This window comes from Setaria viridis, chromosome 4 (assembly GCF_005286985.2).
Source record: "Setaria viridis chromosome 4, Setaria_viridis_v4.0, whole genome shotgun sequence".
Taxonomy (NCBI): Eukaryota; Viridiplantae; Streptophyta; class Magnoliopsida; order Poales; family Poaceae; genus Setaria; species Setaria viridis.
The window spans coordinates 33,008,535-33,028,758 of NC_048266.2; the positions used below are offsets into that span (position 1 = coordinate 33,008,535).

The 20,224-nt window shown below is 42.0% G+C and overlaps 1 protein-coding gene across 1 annotated transcript; it reads right to left on the minus strand.

Moving 5' to 3' along the window:
- Positions 1-14,969: 14,969 nt before the first annotated feature.
- Positions 14,970-19,437, minus strand: LOC117853648 (putative disease resistance protein RGA3). Its single transcript, XM_072293258.1, has 4 exons — positions 19,226-19,437; positions 15,632-19,140; positions 15,320-15,394; positions 14,970-15,218 (listed from the first exon to the last, which is right to left on the minus strand). Exons 2-3 carry the CDS (start codon positions 19,118-19,120, stop codon positions 15,347-15,349), a joined length of 3,537 nt encoding a protein of 1,178 aa, XP_072149359.1. The 5' UTR covers positions 19,121-19,140; positions 19,226-19,437; the 3' UTR covers positions 14,970-15,218; positions 15,320-15,346.
- Between the last annotated feature and the right edge of the window lie 787 nt (positions 19,438-20,224).

Consider the following 20,224-nt stretch of genomic DNA (forward strand, 5'->3'; position numbering starts at 1 on the left):
GGGGGAAAGTGTTGTGTTCTACAACAATTGCTGCTAGCTAGTATAAACTATGAAGATGGCTTTTGGGATGCGAAGAATGGCAAGCACAAAGGCAGGTATTTATAGATCTGTGGCAAATCTTTTTGTCCCGGTTTTAATTAATTAGAAAACCGACTTTGATATAAAGTCAAATAGTGATTATTTAATAGTAAGGTCAAAGATATCAAGTCATACATAATCGTATTTCGATGTATATTATCATTTATGTGAATAAAAAATATCAAATAAATAGTATTTCTCTTGCATAGTTCTAATATGGTATCGGCGATCAATGGATAGAGGCCTCATATTAATGAGAGCGAGATATCAATGGCCTATTGGACTCACAGGTGAGATTATAGATCAAAAGTTTCGCATTAAAAGAATGACCTGCTTGTTTAACTAAGGAAAGCCTTCCCTTATGCACATAACCCAAAGTAGGACTGTTGCAGGCATGGAGGGTTTTATCAAACCAATATCCTCCATTTTCTTTAAGAAATAGTAGTATCTATCTCTTGCCGTATGTATGCGGCACATCATAGATATTATTATTCGAAGGCATCAATTATTGCAGGGAATCGATATATTGGCTCGTCACTACCCTCTCTGGCCTCCGCACGGCCGTGACAGCGTCGGGCCGTCGACTGGTTGACAAATCGGCAAGCCACGAGCAGGAGTGGGCGATGAGGCGAGCAGCTAGCTAGCGGAGTACTCAAGAAGCTCTATCAAATCAATGCTGCTTCTTGCTACAGCGAAGTACTCAAGAAGCTCTACCAAATCCTTATGCAGCAAAGTTGATGGGGAGCAAGTTGGCGCTAACATACCAGATGGGGTACAACTTCGACAACAGTCTGTTGCTCACCAGGAAGAGTTAGCTACCTTGAAGAAGAAGACAGAAGAATCAGAATCAACTCTTAAATTGCAATCAGCCGAGATTGAGAAACTGTAGAAGGTAACACAAGATAGTGAAGCACTCCTTCATCGACTGCTAATCTATACAAGAGGTTAAGATCAATACTCTACTTTGTCTCTTGAGATTATGACCTGGATGCAGCTATGCTAATCTCTGTTCTTTGTGAGATATTTATCTTGTAATAGTTTGTGATATGTGATGAACAATATGGTAGTGGTTGTTTCGATGGGGAGCAATAATTTATTTTCTTGTATACATAAATATGTGTGTTCTATTTATTATTTTGCCAACCGGATCAGAATTGAAATGAAATCAAATATTTGTCAGGCTCGATTGGTTAAATTTATGTTTGCCTCAAGTGGGCTTAGCCCACATATAATTGGGCCAAAAATTAATTTCATTAATAAATTGGGATTAAAAGGGCCGCAAATAATTTGCACAACTTTTGAGCTCAACCCAACAATAAATGGGTCTGCCGGAATCAATTTTGGGCTATTTGAATAACATTAGCCTATCGGAAAAAATTTGGGCTTGACCCAATAACAAATGGACCTACCGGATTCAATTTTGGGCTATCTGAATAATATTGATCTGTGGGAACAATTTTGGGATCGACCCAACAACAAATGGGCCAATTTTGTCACAACTGTCATACCACATCGGATGCCATATCAAATTTTGTCCATCGTGGCAAAACAGTTAGCAACCAATTTATGATGTTTCTGTTTGACAATTCATAGGCGTCATAATCTTAGTGACGCAGCGAAATAAGGAACGTCACTAGTCGCAGTTTATGACGCTCGACTAATGACGAAGGGTTTTCATCACTCCCGCGTCATAAATCATGGTTTATGATGCAAAAAACATGTTTATGGCACTTTGGTTCATCATAGGTCAGAAGATTTCTTGTAGTGATAGTTCTACAGTGGAAGAATCTCATGCACCAAAAGATCCGATGGTGTATGTTTCATATGTGTTAGACTAACAGGCTTGCAATCCATTTGATGAGATGAGAAAGAAGGAATTGGAAGATCTTAAAATGCAAGCATTGGAGCAAGCACCAGATAAATGTTTAGATAGCATATTGGCTATCTTTGAAGAAAAACAAGAGCACTAAAAGATCCGACAAGGCATCAAACAAAGCATCATAGCTTTGAGAAGTAGTGGTTCCAACGGCTATATGGGAAAAAGAAGAACCAAAATATCCAATGCTACCAAAATGTGACCATTGGATATTTCAGTGCTCACTAACTTTTACTATTGTTGGAGCAATGACTTGTTTGATGTGTTGGAGTGAGTTGAACAACATTGGAGTGCAAGACACATCAAAAACACATCCTTGCCACCAAAGTGCTAAAGTGAAGCGTCCCCACATAAGTAGAGACTAAATGTGATACAAATATCAGTCCTAGGAGGCTGATAACACATTTATTCAACAGATGGTTCAAAAACCGTACAACTCCCGAAGGAGCGGGCGGGCAAGCCACACCCAAAGAAAAACTAAACCAACAACGATACAAATCCAAGTTGCAGTCCAGTCGGACTCCGGGCTGCAATCGGAACTAAGCGTCAGCGGAAGCATCCTGCAAAGGCCAACACCACAGGCAGCGTTGGGTGCGAACACGACCTCCAACTCGAGATCCTCGGCGACGTAGTCCGGGTCTTCCTCTGAATCAACAAAACAAGGGTGAGTACGAAAGTACTCAACAAGTCCAACCCCATCCACGGAGGGGGATACAAGCAAGAGTATGCACAAGATATAACAAGGATAAGGTTAGGGTTCATTTGCAACAAAGCTAGATTTTTAACACATGCAAGGGTCCATTTTCAAAAGAGTTTTCATAGAGCTTTTCCTTTAGTAACCGAACATTTAGTGGGGTTGATCATACACAAAGGATCCAGTTTTATTGCTATCGGACTCCCCATCCGTCATAGCTCATGGCACAACTGCCAGACACTTCCAAAATCCAACACATGCCATGAAAACCATCCATCTCCAAGTGCTAGTTATGTGACCAAGCCATAACTCGTCCAATGCCGTGGACACGGCTACCCGGATAGGTTTTAACTCTGCAGAGGTTGTACACTTTCCCCACAAGTAGGGTACCGCAGCACGATCACCTTAGTGCCAGTGCGGATCCTAACAAAGCCATTACCCACCTTAGCTAAGACTAACTAGTCCACACGGAAGCAACCAAGGGGTTAACGACCTACCAACGAGGTCTTAACCGGGACCTAAGTCACAAAGATCTTACTCCTTTTCCATGGGCTCCCGTTGCTCACCAGTTCACCCGAAGACTAACAGTTTAGCTAGTGGGATTTATGCTAAGCCGTTGCCGCATACAACGGTCGAGTGGTTGCACGAAGGTTGGGTTAGGCAAGATGACACATCAACTCGATCCTTAACCATGACAAGATGGATATCTCCCAACCTTGCTCAACCACCAAGGTACGAGCCCAACATATTGGCATTTCACAAATGAAACACCCATCCATCTCATCTAAGCATTTCTTTCCTTTACCTCCGAAAAACCCAATTTCCCTTTTTAAAGCACTCACACATTTATTCTTTAACAAAACACATTGTGGTCATGATTGAATTGAGTAACAAGGTCCTAAGCATTCTAGCAGTAATTATCATCCAAACAGAGTAAGTCATATTTAGAGATAATTATAGGACAAGCAAGAAATAATCATAACAATCAAGGGGTGGCTATCCAACCATGTCTCAACAGTAAAACAATATGCAATTTTATAAAACAGGCCAATAGGTTATGTTTGAAAAACTAGGATAAGTATGCATCAAAGGGTGAGATTGGACTTGCCGTTCTCAAAGCCTTCCGAGAGTTCTTGCTCGCGGTACTGGTCCTCGAGCTCAGGCTCGCGGTCAAATTCCTCCTCGAGCTCCTCCTCGGGTGCTCCGCGATCTACGGCACACACAATCGAGAACACAATAAATAAAAGGAAATTAAACTTTTACCCGTTGAGCTACAAATAGAGAATGCGAATGGAAAATTGAAGGAGTGAGTATTTTCATGAAATTTGGATATGCCTCAGTGGAAGTATATGGGAGGAGGCCGTGGTCAAATTTGGGATCAATTGGAGGAAGTTTGGCGCATGAAATGACAAGTTAAAGGAGTGTTAGGGGCTTAAAACAAGGTTTAGGACTAAACTACGAGAATCAGGGACCTATTTGTAATTATTTCTGAAAGATGGAAGGGTGTATCCGCGAGACTTCTTTGAGAGAGGTGGGAGGGACGGTTTGCAAATATGGAAAAGGAGAGGGTTAGATCGAAATTGGAGGCTTTCTTCCTCCTTGAACCGTGACAGGGAGATGGGGAAGAGGGGGAAAACCGGTGGGGGGGCCGGCCGGCCAGGCCTCACCGGCGACGAGCCAAGTGGTGGGGGAGGTAGAGGAGGATGAGGGGATCCCATTTGAGGTCTCACCTCGGGCGGATGGTGACCGGAGATGGGGTGTCGGTGGTGGGCAAAGAGGCGGCTCGGGCGGATGTTTGGGGCGGCGCGCAGGGGAGTAGGGAGGGACGGCGAGCTTGTGGTGGGGGAGGAGGAGGAGGCCGGCCTCGGGCAGCTTTTATAGCTGGCGGGAGGGAGGGGAGCGAGCGGCGCATAGGGGACGGCGGGACTCGGTGGCTGGCGGCCTTCAATGGGGGCCAAGAATCCCGGCCGATGGCGTGCCGGAGCGGAGCTCCGTGTGAATGGCATGGTGGGGGCCGGCTCGGTCGACGAGGAGTATAGGGACGACGACTGGCGGCCGGCGACAGGACACGGGCGGCCAGGCGAGCGGCTCGGCGCAGGCGGCGGTGCACGGCACGGCTCGCAAGGTCGGGTGCGAGGGCGGCCAGGCGCGGCGCGGGGCCGAGCGCAGGCGTGGGCGGCCGGGCGGGCGGGGCCAGGCGCCAGGAAGGGTGCGCTAGGAAGGGACGAGAGAAGGAGAAAGGAGGAAGAAGGAAGAAAGAGAAGGAAGGAAGGGAGAAAAAGAAAAGGGGAAAAAGAAAAAAGAAAAAAGGGAGGGGAAAATTAGCAAAAATTGCGGAATTGGTCGGGCATGCGCGACGGATTTGATGGACACGTGGTGAAATTTGCGGAGGATGGAAAAAGATGACTGTCGACGTTGGGTGCCGGGACGGTGGGGTCACCGGGAAGGAAATGATTTTCGGGAGCTCAACGGTTGAAAGATTTTGAAGCAAATTTTTAGCAGGTGATTTGAGTTAGTAAATTTTATGGGCGTTACATAAAGTCATCATCCAAAGCCAACCAGCACAAACATAGAGTGTGATTAGTTCTAAATTAGGCCTAGAGTGAGAGTGATCAAGGTGTCATCAGCAAGTCCTTGATCTTCGCCTTGGTATGGAGCGGCAATGATGACCTCACGGGGGATGAGGAGACCGCTTCCTTCGTGGAGAAGATCTACAGTGGAAACGATGTCACGGTGACCAGAAGAGGTAGAGTGTTGAGCCTTGCCTTTATGGCAAGCTTCTCATCCGGCTTGGCGAGGTCCTTTCTATCAAGTCCAAGACCTTGAACATGAGAGACTTGGTGACCGGGAGGATATCATTGATGAAGTCCAACATGGACTAGGGGTGGTATTTGCCTACCGATACCACGGGATAAATCATCATGTTGAGTTTGCATATTTTATAACCTACTCCTTTACATTTCCACATTTCATACTTGCAACTTGAGTGCATTTCTTTCTTAAAGTAGTTCTTGCTAGGATTGGTTCTAGGTTGCAAAACACTTTATGGGTGGGAAGTTCCACAATAGATCCACCATGGATCCACATCTAGCTAGTATGATCTAGCTTATGTTCATGCAATTAGTGGAAGCCATAGGCTAAGGTTTTAAGTTTTCCTAATTCACCCCTCCCCCTCTTAGGCTATATATAGGAGCACAGATTCCTTCCACTCCTACACCGAACATGTTATTCTGACCACATAAGCTCTACAAGGTATCCCTTACTACAACCACAAAGTGGATACATGCGAACACAACTAATCATGTTTCTTGGCATCTCACAATGTCATATAGGATCCACACTACACAGGTACCTTGTTTCTTAGGAACTTTGTTGTTGTCAAGGTAAAGAGGTACATTGTCTACTTGGAATCCACTATGGAACTGTCTTGGTACTATAGGCATATCAATTGAATAATACATAATTATTTAGGAAAACACAAACAAAATTGAAAGGAAAGAGATCAATGCCATAACAAAAAAACTAAATGACACACATAATATTTTTTTATCATGAGCAACTTTATCTAATGCATGGAAATATTATAACATAAGAAACAAAAAACATAAGGGGATGCATGAGCAACCATTTCCCTAGTATCTTTGACAATAAAATGATAGTGAATCTAGGATACAAGCTCATTTTGAGCAATGTTTGATCTCATTTAGGATATCAGAAATCACAAGTCTAAGTTCACATCAAGGCCTGCACCAACATCAGAAATACTATGAGCTCATTTTGCACATTTGTTCGCCATCTCCTCCTCCAAAGTCCTCCTAAGCGCAGCAATTTCCTTCTTATGTGCATTCTGGTGCCCACCACGAGCCTGTGGACTTTTGAAAGTTTTAGTGCAAAATGAGCACTTGTAGAGTGTTTCCAAGTTTTTTGGCTGCATGGGAGGTACTCTGCTAGGCCTTACCGCATATCCTAGTGAGGATAAGGCATAGGGATAGCATTCTTTAGGGTTTGAGCTTGCCTTACCAGCCATAGAATTGTATTGCTAGGTCTCTTTTCTCTTGTTGTGGGATACCTCGAAAGGTAGAAGACACATATTTTATAGGCAACTTAAAGGATTAAAATAGGATACAAGTTTTTTGACCAAATAAAATAGGATGCAAGTTAATGCTGTACAATTAAAGTATTTTAAAATTTTGGAGATAATTTTAGCATAAGTTGCGCAAACACCACAAAACATAGAGCAATATGAATGTGTCCACAAAAAAGTAGAACAAGATATGCGTATATTTAAGAACTACCAAATTGAACACTATGTCCAATAGAAGATTCAAGTCATCAAGGATAGCATATCCCATTGCTACTAATATCGCATAGACTTCTTGAAGGGAAAATGAATTATTCACCTCCAAATTAAATATGTAACTATGTATAGATGAAGCAGCTTTTAATGTACCACTAGGGGTATATGAAGTAGTAACAATTGTCTCAAAAGGAATAGAGGCACTAGTGATCTCTTATACATTTGATACACTAGCGAGTGTTGAACCACGTGCTTTCAAGCTGGTTCTTTATTATGCATTGGTACACTAAGGAAGTGGCGTGTTTGTATTTGATACATATAAAGTCATTGTGCAATATAGCTAAGATACATACTATAAGTGTTTTAGTCAACAAAATAAAATATTAAGAATTGTGTATTCATGAGTGAAGGATCGTTGGAGCTAATATGGACAATGGCCCCTACGATTAGGCTGAAAGCGGTCGGGAAAAGCCTCTAATTAAGCATATTCATTTTTATATTAGGGATTAGGGATTCTTAGCCGTGTAGTCATTTGTGGCATAGGTATGTCAACCATAACTAGGTTGAGAAAACCTTATGGAAAATTCAAAAACTTATGTCCTTATATGTAATATGGGGATAGGTGCCCCATTTGGTAGGGAATAGGTTTCTTCAAAAAAAACTTTCCTAAGGAGAAATTGATATGGTTTTCCTCAATTTCTAATGTATCTAAGAAATGTTTGTAATTCTATCTTGAAATCCTTGAATCGTTTTAGTAGGATTCTCCCCTATTTCTAGAGAGAAACTTTTTGGAGAATCCCTACCGAACAGGACAAAATGTGTATAGACCAAGTTTAGATTGATATATGTTAGTGAGCGCCATCTCACAAGTGGATAAGGGGATACTTTCCCGTGTCTTACAAGGGTTGGTATCATTTATCATAAACTAAGAAATATAGAGGGTGTTCAATTTGAGGAACCACCTTGTCCTAGATGAGGTGGTCTATCATGAATCTATCACATGAATTTTGGTGGGATGAACCTATTCTCATTATTAAGCTAATCATATGTTAGTGAGGGATGGGTTGGTGATGAATCAACCTATACCATTCCTCAAACTAGAAAAAAAATTGAATGAGAAGATGATGGACCATCTCATTCCTCAAACCAAACATCCCCATACTACAATAATAAGTGCTAGTATGGACAACGATCTTACCTTATTAATCTATTTAGTTCCACCCTTCCATCTTGAAGTAAGTAGTATATATAGGTGCGGGTGATCCATGGCGATGGACATACAAAGGGAACCCTTAACCAAAGTGTTGGTAGCCACACTTTCAGACATAATGAATTTGTACCAAATGGACAAGTAAGGCCCAATATAAAGGAGGATTAGGATCTAGGATACTTAGTTTAAAAAGTAAAGGTGTGATAATGCCCTCATTACACACTTTGTGTCATGTGTAAGGTGAATGTCGCATGGGCAAGTGCCATAACAAGGAAATTCATCTCTTGAGGATAAAGCGCGCACACTCTATACAGAGCTAAAACTATTTTAATAGTCATGCCCGCAATAATGAGCAGCTCGGGAATGGCTCCAAAGTTTATTGTGCATGCATTTTTTATGGAAATTTTGGTCTCACATATAAACACTTGGAACCGTTCCAAATAGAAGTCATGGCCTCTGGAAGACATGATGCATTATTGTCATGTTATCCTTTTATTTTCTAAATTTAAATTCTTGATCTTTAAATTGCATTATGATCTAATTGATAAGTTCTAGTAAATATGCACAAAATGCCTTATACAATGGGAGAAAATAGTGAAAGGGTCTCTACCCTAGTGGTTAGAGCACCTAAGTAGCACCTACTAGGCCCAGGTTCGACTCCCCGTGGGAGCAAATTAAACGGATCTGGAATAAAAAATTATAAAAAAATCGGTAGGGGCTTCCCCTGCTAACTTCGGTCAAAAAAATGGGAGAAAATAAAAAGGCTATAGATGCATTTAACAACACCCCTCCCAAAGAAAAAGGTTATGCTAGGAATGCATATGCTCTTTTCTAGGTTTGATCTAGATTGTTATGCAATCTCTTACAAAGTTTCATCTAGATACAACTAACAACATCCCCCCAAGGCCCCAACCACCACCACCACCACCACCACCATTAAGCAAGGATAAATATATATAATCGCTTACAAAGTTTTGCAATCCCAATCTATAATTCCACCATTCCATGTCTCCTCTCAGCTCAACAATTTTTAACAATCTAAGGATCATCAGTCCTCATTCACAATAGAAAGGAAATTTTAAATCTTAATTATGTAACAAGGAGCAACGTGTGGTGTCTGAAATAGGGAGAGTACCTCATTTGGATGTTTTCCCGAGCATTCCTATCATTCCATTAAGTACCTGTACTCCATTAGAAATATGATGTAACATCGGATCAAACAATGGAGCACGCGGCTGATTTTCGAAAGAGAAAAAAAATTGCACATTTTAAGCAGCATTGACTTAGTGAAAAAAGAAGAGCCTAGAAAGAGGGAGGTTTGGGGGTTCTGAACATCCAAACTCAAAACGAGGCTTTGATTCTAAACTTTTGCATAAGTTCTTTAATAGAGAAGACATTCCTTGGGTACACCTGATGTGGGAGAGAAATACTATTCTAATGGTAAGTTGCCAAATCATGTAAAGAAAGTTCCTTTTGGTGGAGGGATGTGTTGAAGTTGCTAGACAAATTCAAAGGTCTCACAGTGGTTACCATTAATGATGGTCAAACATGTCTTCTCTGGAATGACTTATGGAAAGATAGAGTACCTGCTCAAGCATATCCTCATCTCTACTCCTACACCAAAAAGCAACATATCTTCATTCAGAAAGCTCAGGATATTGTGGAAATTCAGCAATTGTTCCATCTTCCTCTATCAGCTCAAGTTGTTGATCAACTGGTTCATCTTGCTCACAGTTTGGAAGACCTGGCTTTAAGTAATGATCTAGATGTATGGACATATATTTGGGGGGAACCCTTATTTCTCATCATCGAAAGTTTATCACCATCAAACTAGCCATAGACCAGTCCACTGAGTGTTTCAATGGCTATGGAAGTCATGTTGTCAGAACAAATATAAATTTTTTTCTGGTTGGTTCTCAAAGACAAGCTTAGTACAAGGAACATTCTTAGAAGGAAGAATATGTTCCTTCCTTCATATGATTGTGTTCTATGTCAGCAGGAAGGTGAGGAAACTTTATTTCATCTACTGTTTGGTTGCTCTTTTGCACAGGAATGCTAGATTCACCTTGGCCTGTTCATAAATCTTTTTGATGAGCCGTATTCAATATTAGAAAGCTTCATAACTCAATTGCAGGTGCAGTTCTTTATGGAAATTATCACCATCATGAGTTGGAGTATTTGGATGGCCAGAAATGACTGGATCTTTAAACGGGTCTCTCCCTCAGTACAATCTTGTTTGATTCACTTCAAAACAGTTTTTACTCAAGTTATTCTTAGAGTAAAAGAAGACTGGAAACTCCCTATGTCTTTATGACTAGAGCAGACATTGTAATCTTCTTGATTTTCTTCCTTTTGTTTTTTGTTTCATAGTTTTTGTTTGTAAGTTGGGATCCTCCTTTTTAAATATAATATAACCAGTAGGAGATTTCCCCCTCCTGTTCCATAAAAAAAAGAGCCTACTTTTTTTTAGATGGTGTCGTCAAAGTCCATTCATAGTCTGTAATGTGTTTCTATCAATGTTACTGAGAAGATAATTAGGTATCCATCTTTTATTTAAACTAGGTGATTCCCCGCGAGTTGTTGTGGGATTTGAGAGAGCTTTTCGATAAACTATGAACCAATGTGGTTGTCTAATTGCTCGTATAAATGGTGCACTTGTAGAGATTACATTGAAAACTGTTAACGACCTCTTGGATAAAAATCATAGACTTTTGAATTACTCTTTGGTTAATTAATGGATGGAGAAGAAAGAAACCAATAACACATGTATCTAATGGATAGAAAATGTGCATGAAGTTGATCAGATGGTTGCAATAATCAAGATGATGTGGCTGTTTGAGAGAAGAGAGAAATAACAATAAATACTTCTTAGTGGTTTGCTTCTATAATATATATATATATATGATATATAGATAAACTTTTGACCTTGTAGCATCCTTGAGCTCTTTCATTGCTTGGACACATCTATTCCATATCTTATTAGGAGAATTGATCAAAGAGTCAAGAAAAGGAGGGTTTGTATCCCATCCTAATCGAAACTAAATTAGTAATATTGCATCTACTTTGTCACTAAAACAGAGTAGTGATAGTATTTGTACTATTTGCTGTTTTTCTATTAGAAAAAACTGTTTATGAGGTATTAATGAAAAGCAAGTAAATAATTAAGAACCCTTAGTGGATTGTAGACGGTCAGGATGTGAAGCTTTTTAGATCGGACGGTGCAAATAATTAAGGTGATGTGGCTGCACCACATACGAGAGAATTAGCAATTCAATGCATCTTAGTGGGGTGCTTCTCTATATTATATATAGATTAAGAAACCGTATAACTACACAGAACAAATGCCTCCCAACAAAAAATTGTTGATGCCTTCCACAAATGATGCATCGAGGTCTAGGTTTCTTTAATCCACGGCTCCACTACTGTTTCAAGAGAAAGGTTTATTGTCTTCTTGAGAGTTGCAATATTCCAACCCATAAAACTGTTTTCGTTTTCGTGTTTGTCAACTCCAGCATCTCTCTTTCCTTTAAAATCATACCTATGCCCATCCAGTAAGTAAGAAACATCGATTGAGACACTCAACAGTTCAAGTGCGACAAGATGACATCAAAGTAATATAGGCTCTCATTACACAGGAAATTTCGATCCTTCCTTGTTCAAGCTTCACATGCAGCTTGTACACATTTGACATAGAACTATATCATAACCAAGAAATTAACAATTCAACCAACAATGGCTGCCTATAATTAATGGTCAGAGTCCCAGAACCATGCTAAAATTATTTTATGGTATGTCCAACTTCTGGTGGGCACGCACTTAAATAGAAAAGGAAAACGACACATCATCGCCTCAAAGTGGATCCACTATGCCCTCCACGGCACACACTGCTCGTTTTACCTCTCTAATTTTACTCTCACTTATTAACAGAAAATGGAATCATAGCAAGTATCGACAACATTTACAATAGAGTAAAATGCATGACAAGCCATTAAACTTGCACCAACTTTCACCCAAATCACTTAACTTGCAATTGGTACACACCGCATCATTAAATTTACATCCTCGTTCACCGGAGATCCTTTTTTTCCAAATGGTACACACCACATCATAAAACTTGCATCCTCATTCACTAAGGGGCTGTTTGGCAATAGGGTGTTAAAATTTAACACCCATCACATCGGATGTTTGGATGCTAATTAGGAGTATTAAATATAGGTTAATTACAAAACTAATTGTACAGATGGAGTGTAATTCACGAGACGAATCTATTAAGCCTAATTAGTCCATGATTTGACAATGTGGTGCTACAGTAACCATTTGCTAATGATGGATTAATTAGGCTTAATAGATTCGTCTCGTGAATTAGCATAGGGTTCTGCAATTAGTTTTATAATTAGCTCATGTTTAGTTCTTCTAATTAGCATTCGAACATCCGATGTGACACTGTTAAAGTTTAGCACCTCGTATTCAAACACCCCCTAAAGGTCTTTTTTTTTTATTGAACTGCGAATCAGAGGTCAAGACTTGGAATTCGGTAAGGCTCCGTTTAGGTGTTGATATTGGAAGGTCATTGAATTGAGTTCAATACCAAATCAGACATGGTATTGAAATGAGTTACAATTCAATTATATTGTTGACGTTTGGAATCCTATGAAGCATCCAATTCGATTGCCTGTTTGTACGTACACAACCATGGAATTGAAAGAGAACAACCACCGGCAAGAAGAGAAGAGAAGGGGGCGCCGGCAGAGAAGGCATCGCCGGCAAGATGAGAAGAGAAGGGCCGCCGGCAGAGCAGAAGAGCCGTCGCCGCCGAGGATGACTAGATGAGCCGCCGCCGGCGGCCATGGAGAAAAGAAGGGCCGCCGAGGATGAGCCACCGCCGGCCTTGGCTCAACCTTGTTCTCCACCGCCGGCCGTCGCTCCGCCAGCCATGCTGCTGCTCCGCCCACCCCCCACGCGCATCTGCTCCGCCCAGCCGCGCGCGGACCGCCGCCGCCAGCTGCCGCTTCGCCCAACCCCGCACGCGCATCTGCTCCGTCGAGCCGCGCGCGGGCTGCCACTGCCGGCTACCGCTTCGCCCAGCCACGAGCGGGCCGCTGCCAGTGGCCGTTTCCTCCGTCCAGCCGTGCAACGAATCTTAAGGAAGACCTTGGAGCTCGACGATGGGGGAGGGAGCTCGCCGGATCTTGGAGGGAGTTCGGCCGGCAATGGAACTTCTTTTTTATCCGAGGCGGCGGACGAGGGGAGGTGAGTCGTGACTCGTGCGAGGCCAATGCAGTACGGAGGGGGCAGGCTCTGAATTGGGGGAAGGTGCCCGCAAGTAAAAGGAATGCCGTGCAGTATTCGCCTCCATTTCCATTTCCAATTCCCTTGACATCCAAACGGCAGCATTGTTGGCCACAAATTCCAATTCCTAATTCCATGCTTCAATGTCGACATCCAAATGCAGTGTAATTGTTTTTTTAGTTTCATCTTGCAGTGCTGATGGTGATACATTCAGCATTGAGGATTTGATGTCCATCACAACAGATTCTTTTGTGGGCTTGGACCAAAACTATGCTATCAGAACTCCAAGGTCGATTGGTGTTGTTGCAATTTTAATTATGTCGAAAGTTGTGTGAACCCCTACAAGTACTTTATATATTCAGTGCAAACTCAATTACAATCAGTTGTGAACTCAAATTTAGTAAAACTGTGAATTGATTATTTTCATGTATTATTGTGAGATATGAACTCAAAGCGAATCACAAATCTTCGTAACATACCCACAGCCCTCACAAGTGTCATCCAATTCCATGTCTTCACCTCCAGAAAGGACCTTCGGTGAACGAGGATACAAGTTTTATGATGTGGTGTGTACCATTTGGAAAAAATGACCTCCAGGGAACAAGGATGCAAGTTTGATGATACGGTATGTACCAATTACAAGTTAAATGATTTGAGTGATAAGTTGGTGCAAGTATACTGGCTGGTCATGCATTTTACTCTTTACAATATCAGGAGCAATACCATGCATTTTGGACTGATCAGTATCCCTGAATGGCGCTGACTTAATAATCCAGGGAAAAAAAAAGGATCAGCCTCGGTGAGTAAACCTGTTGTTCCGGAATCTGCTCGCACAATTGGCCGGGATCGGAAATTTTGCGGCACTGACGAAACAACCAGCTTGAAGCGACGCCACGGCCAACAAAATCGAGGGTCAGGCCACCAAGCGCCGTCGCCTCCTGAGCCTGGCACCACGGGCCCCCCAAAACTTAACCAAAAAGCCAAACAAATCGCAATAATCAATTACACGCGGGAAACTAAGAGAAGAGAGCAGCAATAGTTGGGCCACTCACTACGGGAAGACGTGGTGGCGTCCTGGAGAACGGGAGGGCATGAGGCGCTCGTCATCTCTGTCTCCAAACTCCCCGAGGCAATGCGGCGCGGCGGCCGGCGACGGCTGGGGGCGGTGTAGTGCAAGCGCGCGCTCACACGATGCTGCGGAATCCCAACGGCTTGCACACAATGAAGGAAGAGTTATGCTGGGCCTCAGAGTAATCAGTAATGTTAGAGCCCAGAATGCTAAATTTCTCTTTGCACCAGCTAGAGTGTGTATAAACGATCTCTTTGTCTTCGTTTCCGACTGAAGTACGACCATACTTGTACAGCATTTACCGTCTGACTTTGATCCTTTTATCTGTGCCCATTGTCTGTCCTTGGTCAAATGTCTCACAATGAAGCGGTCTACTTCTCTCGAGTGTGACCAGGCCTAGTACAAGGTTTGTATGTGCTTCATTGAGGAAGTCTAGAAAACCCTACAAGCTAGATATTTGATCTATGGTTTTTTTTTTTTGAAAGGCAACCGACATGAAACCCCGGGCATATATTGATAGAGAAGAAGTACCATACAAAACAACAACGCACACCAAACATAAGAAAAACACCCTCACGATGTTTTTCAGACACCGAAAACTTACTCCGTACAGCACTGAAAGATAAAATAAGAAAAGCATGGTTCTTCAGCCACCGAAAACTTCAGCCCACCCAGTCTGTCCCCAAAAGAAATATATAGGCGAACCTGACAAAGCCAAAAACAAAAAGAACTCTGAAATTCTGAACAGATCTACATTCAGAAAGTGACTAAATCGAAATGTACCCTGGTGGTTTAGGAACGCATACCTTCTCGTCAGAGAATATGAAACTTCTTCAGGAAGAATTGGATGGAAATATAGTCAACAAATCAATCAACCCTATCTGACCAGGTGGAAAAAAAATCTCAGTAGAAGCACATTTTACTAATTAAACTTTGTTAGGAAACAATAAGTATCAACGAGAAAATGCTGTGACTTTGTGGATGCTTGGTACACAGTACACACTCCGCCAAAGAACAATGAGTAGAAGTTTGCATATCGAAGTGGATGCAGGCATTGTAATAACATGAACAGCACCCTACATCGAAATCCAATGGAAGTGAATGCGAGAAGTATATACCTCTAGTTTCTTTTCAGGGATATGAAGAATCTTGTCCCACTCAGCACCTTCCTTCCTTTGAAGCTGGCTATCGAGCTCTGGATGGCACTTTGATAGCAAAATCGTTCGCATAGAAGCTGGCAGGCCATCTTCAGGGAGAAACCTCATCGATGGGCACCCACATAGAACTAATTTCTCAAGAGACCCCACTGTATTCAAGTCAGCTGGCAAGGAGCAGAAATTGTAACAATCCGCAACTACCAACTCTCGGAGAGCACTAAGATTTCTAAATCCATCCAATGAAGCTAGCTCGTTACAATCTTTAATGGTTATTGTTTCCAAAGCAGTGAGGTGGTGGGGTTCAGAAGCAAATGACAATGAGCTCATCAAATGGCAGCTATTGAGCACCAATGCTGAGAGGCAAGTTAGGCCTTGCAAATACCTTGGTAATAAGCTGGAATGAACTTTGCTTTGAGCTATTTCAATGTGGCAAAGAGCTGGAGGAAGAAAATTTGCGTCCTGATTTTCAACTGCTTCTGTACTGATGGATGAAAGCAATTTTAAACAGTTGCTAATCCTGAACACCTGAAGAGAGCTAAGTCGGTGAAATCCACAAGCTGGCATCGGATCTGCGCAGTTCCTCAGATTTAACTCAACAACATGATTGAGCTGCTCAGTGGTTAGGTCACTCAAGAAGCTGTACGAACTGACAAGAAAGATCAACCGCGATGCTGTTGCAATTAGTGAATCAACTAAACACGAGACTGGTGGGGAACCAGATGCTATTTCCACTTCAACTCTTGGTGTTGAATTAAAGGTTGGCGTTTCTCGAAGCTTAGGACACTTTGATATGTGTAGTCTTTCAAGACATGGGAGCAAAGAGCCATCTTCGCTTCCAGACCACCCTTCCCAGTTGAGCATGCCATCAAATACAATGTCTTGTAACATTGGAAAGCCTTTTATCTCATCAATCCCATAGAATTCTTGGCCTATCTGCCTGACAGCGTGCATGCCTCTCAGTTCAAGATACTTGAGCAGTGGAAGCTGTCCAAGAGGGGGAAACTGTGACCAACCCATGCAGTTCTCAAGAACTACGGAACCCAATGCGATAAGCCAATTTGTCTCAAACCAAGTGGGTGACCCCGTTCCTCTGTATCCGATGATTTTTAGCCGTTCAAGATCAGGGTGAGGTCTAAGGGCATTGAGCACATCAAAATCTAGTTCAGAAGTTAGAGCCCTTGCATTGATGCTCCACTCGAGTTCCAAATATTCTATATGCTCTTTGCAATCTAGGCAGGCATTGATTGCCTCTTGTGGATGTTCAACATTCTCAAGAAACCGAATTTTTAATTGTCCTCTGATATTTTTAATCTCTTTTAGCTCACCCAATCTGTAGCCACTCTCCTTCTTGACGTGGAATTCCCCTTGGCCATGGAGAAGAGTGTCCCCTCCAAAACCAGATATCGTGGTACCACCAACATGGAAAAGGTAAGCTTTTCTCAAATTGAGCAGGTTCCTCTTCATGTTTGCGGGGAGATTGACGCGTTCACTTTCCCGGCAGGAATGTCCTACGGTGACCAACACCTCCAGGTGGTAGAGTCGAGTCAGTGATGTTTGCCATGGTCTCTCAGGAACCCGGAGAGCAAAATAGCGCAAATGTTTAAGAACTTGTACTGATGTAGGTAGCCTGTCCAAGCAACAACCACTCAAGTCCAGCACCCGGATGCTTTTCAACTTCTTGAATATATCATCTGGAAAGGAAAATTTTATGCAAGGCCATGTTTTCATCCAAACAATCAAGGTACGCAAATTTCTCAACTCTGCTTTCTTCATGCTACTTAACAAATTTGCTGATATTGATAAATGGCGAATGTTTACTGGGATCTCCTTTTGCTTATCATTTTCAATCCTGATATATTCATCCTTTGAAACATTCCGAGCCAAGTCATTGATCAAATCATGCATGATATACTCAGTTGGAAGGTTCAACAATGAGCGCTCAAAGAATGATCTCTGCACAAGTTCGTCAAAATAGCCCTTTGCTACATCCTCAATATTCGAATCAGTGTCGTATGAATCCTCCTTCTGTATGAAACCCTGTGCAATCCACATTTCAGTAAGCATTTTAGGCTCAAAACGCCAGTCCTTCGGAAAAAGGCTGCAGAAGCTGAAGCATAGCTTCAATTGGACAGGTAAGTGTTGGTAACTCAACCTCAGAACCTTCATGACATCATCAGATAAATCACTCTCCAGCACTTTCTTCCAGTGGCTGACATCTAAATCAGCATTCAATAGCCGACCGATTATCTTCGCAGCAAGAGGCAAACCATTCAATCTCTGACAAATCTGTATTCCTATTTCCTTAAGTTCTGGAAATTGTCCTGGATATTTCTCACCAAAGGCACAGTTTCTGAATAGCAACCAGTAATCATCTATGTCCAATCCTCTCAAACGTAAAGGGGCTATCCTAACCTGTAGGATACTGCAAGCTTTGTCAGCTCGAGTTGTCACCAAAATCTTTGACCCTTCCAGTCCAGTGTTTAAGGAAGACAAGACTTTGCTCCACAGTAATTCATTTTCCCATTGTGTCTTGTCCTCGTCATACCAAACATCATCCAGTATGAGAAGAAATTTCTTTCCCTCTAGCTTTTCACGAAGAGCATTCTGTAATTCTTCAAATTCAGTAACAGTGTGATAATTTGCATCAGTTAAAGATTCCAAAATAGCCCTTGTTAATCTAATCTCATCATAAGTATCAGATACAGAAACCCACATTCTGAGACTGAAGTTTGTGCGTATTTGTTCATCTCTGAATGCCATCTGTGCAAGGCTAGTCTTCCCAACCCCACCAACACCAACAATGGATATAACATTAATGCTTGAGTCACTAAGTACAGGTGCATTGCTGGGTCCAGGTGCATTACTGTCACTTATCTCAAACAACATATCTCTCAGCTTATCAAGCTCATCTCTTCGACCATATATATGGTGATTTTCTTTTAAAGGGGAAGTTACACGCAGCCGCGTTACTGGCAATAACCTTGCAGTAGAATTGTCAAAATTAACTACTTTCAATAAGGTATCTGCTGTCACTTTTACCTGATCTAGTTTCTCCAAAATATCTGCTAGCTTCTGCCGGAACTTGTTGATACCCATCAAACGTTTGCTCAAGTGAACACAGGATGAGTTGACTCGACTCACCACAGATTGTCTGTCGACCTTGGACTTCAGGACCATATATTGGAAGCTGTCCAGCACATCAACAGCACTGTAAATGGCATCTTTAAGTATGCTTAGCAGCCTCCTCTGGTTGCCATCCTTAATCTCCCGCTTCTCAATGACATCCACAACTGTCAGGATCTCCGTGAGAATGGTGTCCAGGCGTTCAAGGTCCTTCTCCTGATCCTTCTTCCAACTAAATTGCCCCCTTATGTAGGCCAAAGCGGTGTCTTGCATCTCCCTTATGATTGGCGACAAGAACCATCCCGTAACAGTTAGCTCAGCACCCATCTTGAGAAGAGGTATTGTTCCTGCAAATCACAAGATACTCAATTCCAAAGAAGAAAAGAAGTTAAACAAGAACGAACTTATGAAGAAAAGGAAGGTAGTAGAAACCTGAGGCAAGCTAAAAGGCTGATTGGCAGATGGCTTTAGGTGGATTTGATCTAGTCTTTCGCTCAAGAGTCAGCATTGGGAGAAGAAAGATGATTATGCTCAGTTGGTGTGGGGAGACGGAAAAAGAAAGCTGTGCATGTGGGGCAGTAGAAGACAAGTCACCTTTCAATACTTTGACCAAAGAGTACACTGAACCACAGTACGACCTTTTGGAAGTTTCAATGCAAACTCATATTCATTGGTTGGAGAAACTAAACCATCAGATGGTCATCCAAAGGGTGGATGTTCTCTAAGGACATGGCATCGATTAGGTATGTTGTTTAGGGCTCAGCTTTCTTATACATAAATTAAGTAGTCTGAAAAGTCAATGATGCTTCTATCCTTGCTACTGTCATCATCCAATGATGCCACCAACCGAGGTAATCTTATATGAAATGTTGACAAGTGGGTACATATCAGATATAATAATCATAGAATGACAACATACATATAGATCATCAGGGCGTTCGCGAACGGAGCCTAGCTCCATTAGTTGCCTCTCCCGGTGAGGAGCGCACCCGCCCGGGCTTGAACCCTAGCGCGAGCATGCTGGGCACCGTCCCAGGCCACCACGGTAGCATCGATGAGCCCCTCTGTGAGCCTCATCTAGTGAGAAAATAATAATAAACTAGGGTGCGGTTTTTTTTGTGAGCTTGAAATATTTTTTTTTATTATACATGATGACAAACTTAGATTGAAGTTTTGCTCCTTTTACACTTGCCAAGGAATAGGATACTACATAATAGTAATTATATAGAAGTGGTCCACATATCACCGTAGAAGTTTATAATATGGAAAAATGTCTAGGAACTGAATAGATACCTTGACAAAATCAAATGGAGAAAACCACTACATTTAAAAAACAATCTCCCATAATACAGTGTGGCTACTTAGCATTACTGTGACTTGAGAGGAAGTAAAAAAAACAAAATATGAATTGAGGGAGCAGGATAACATCTA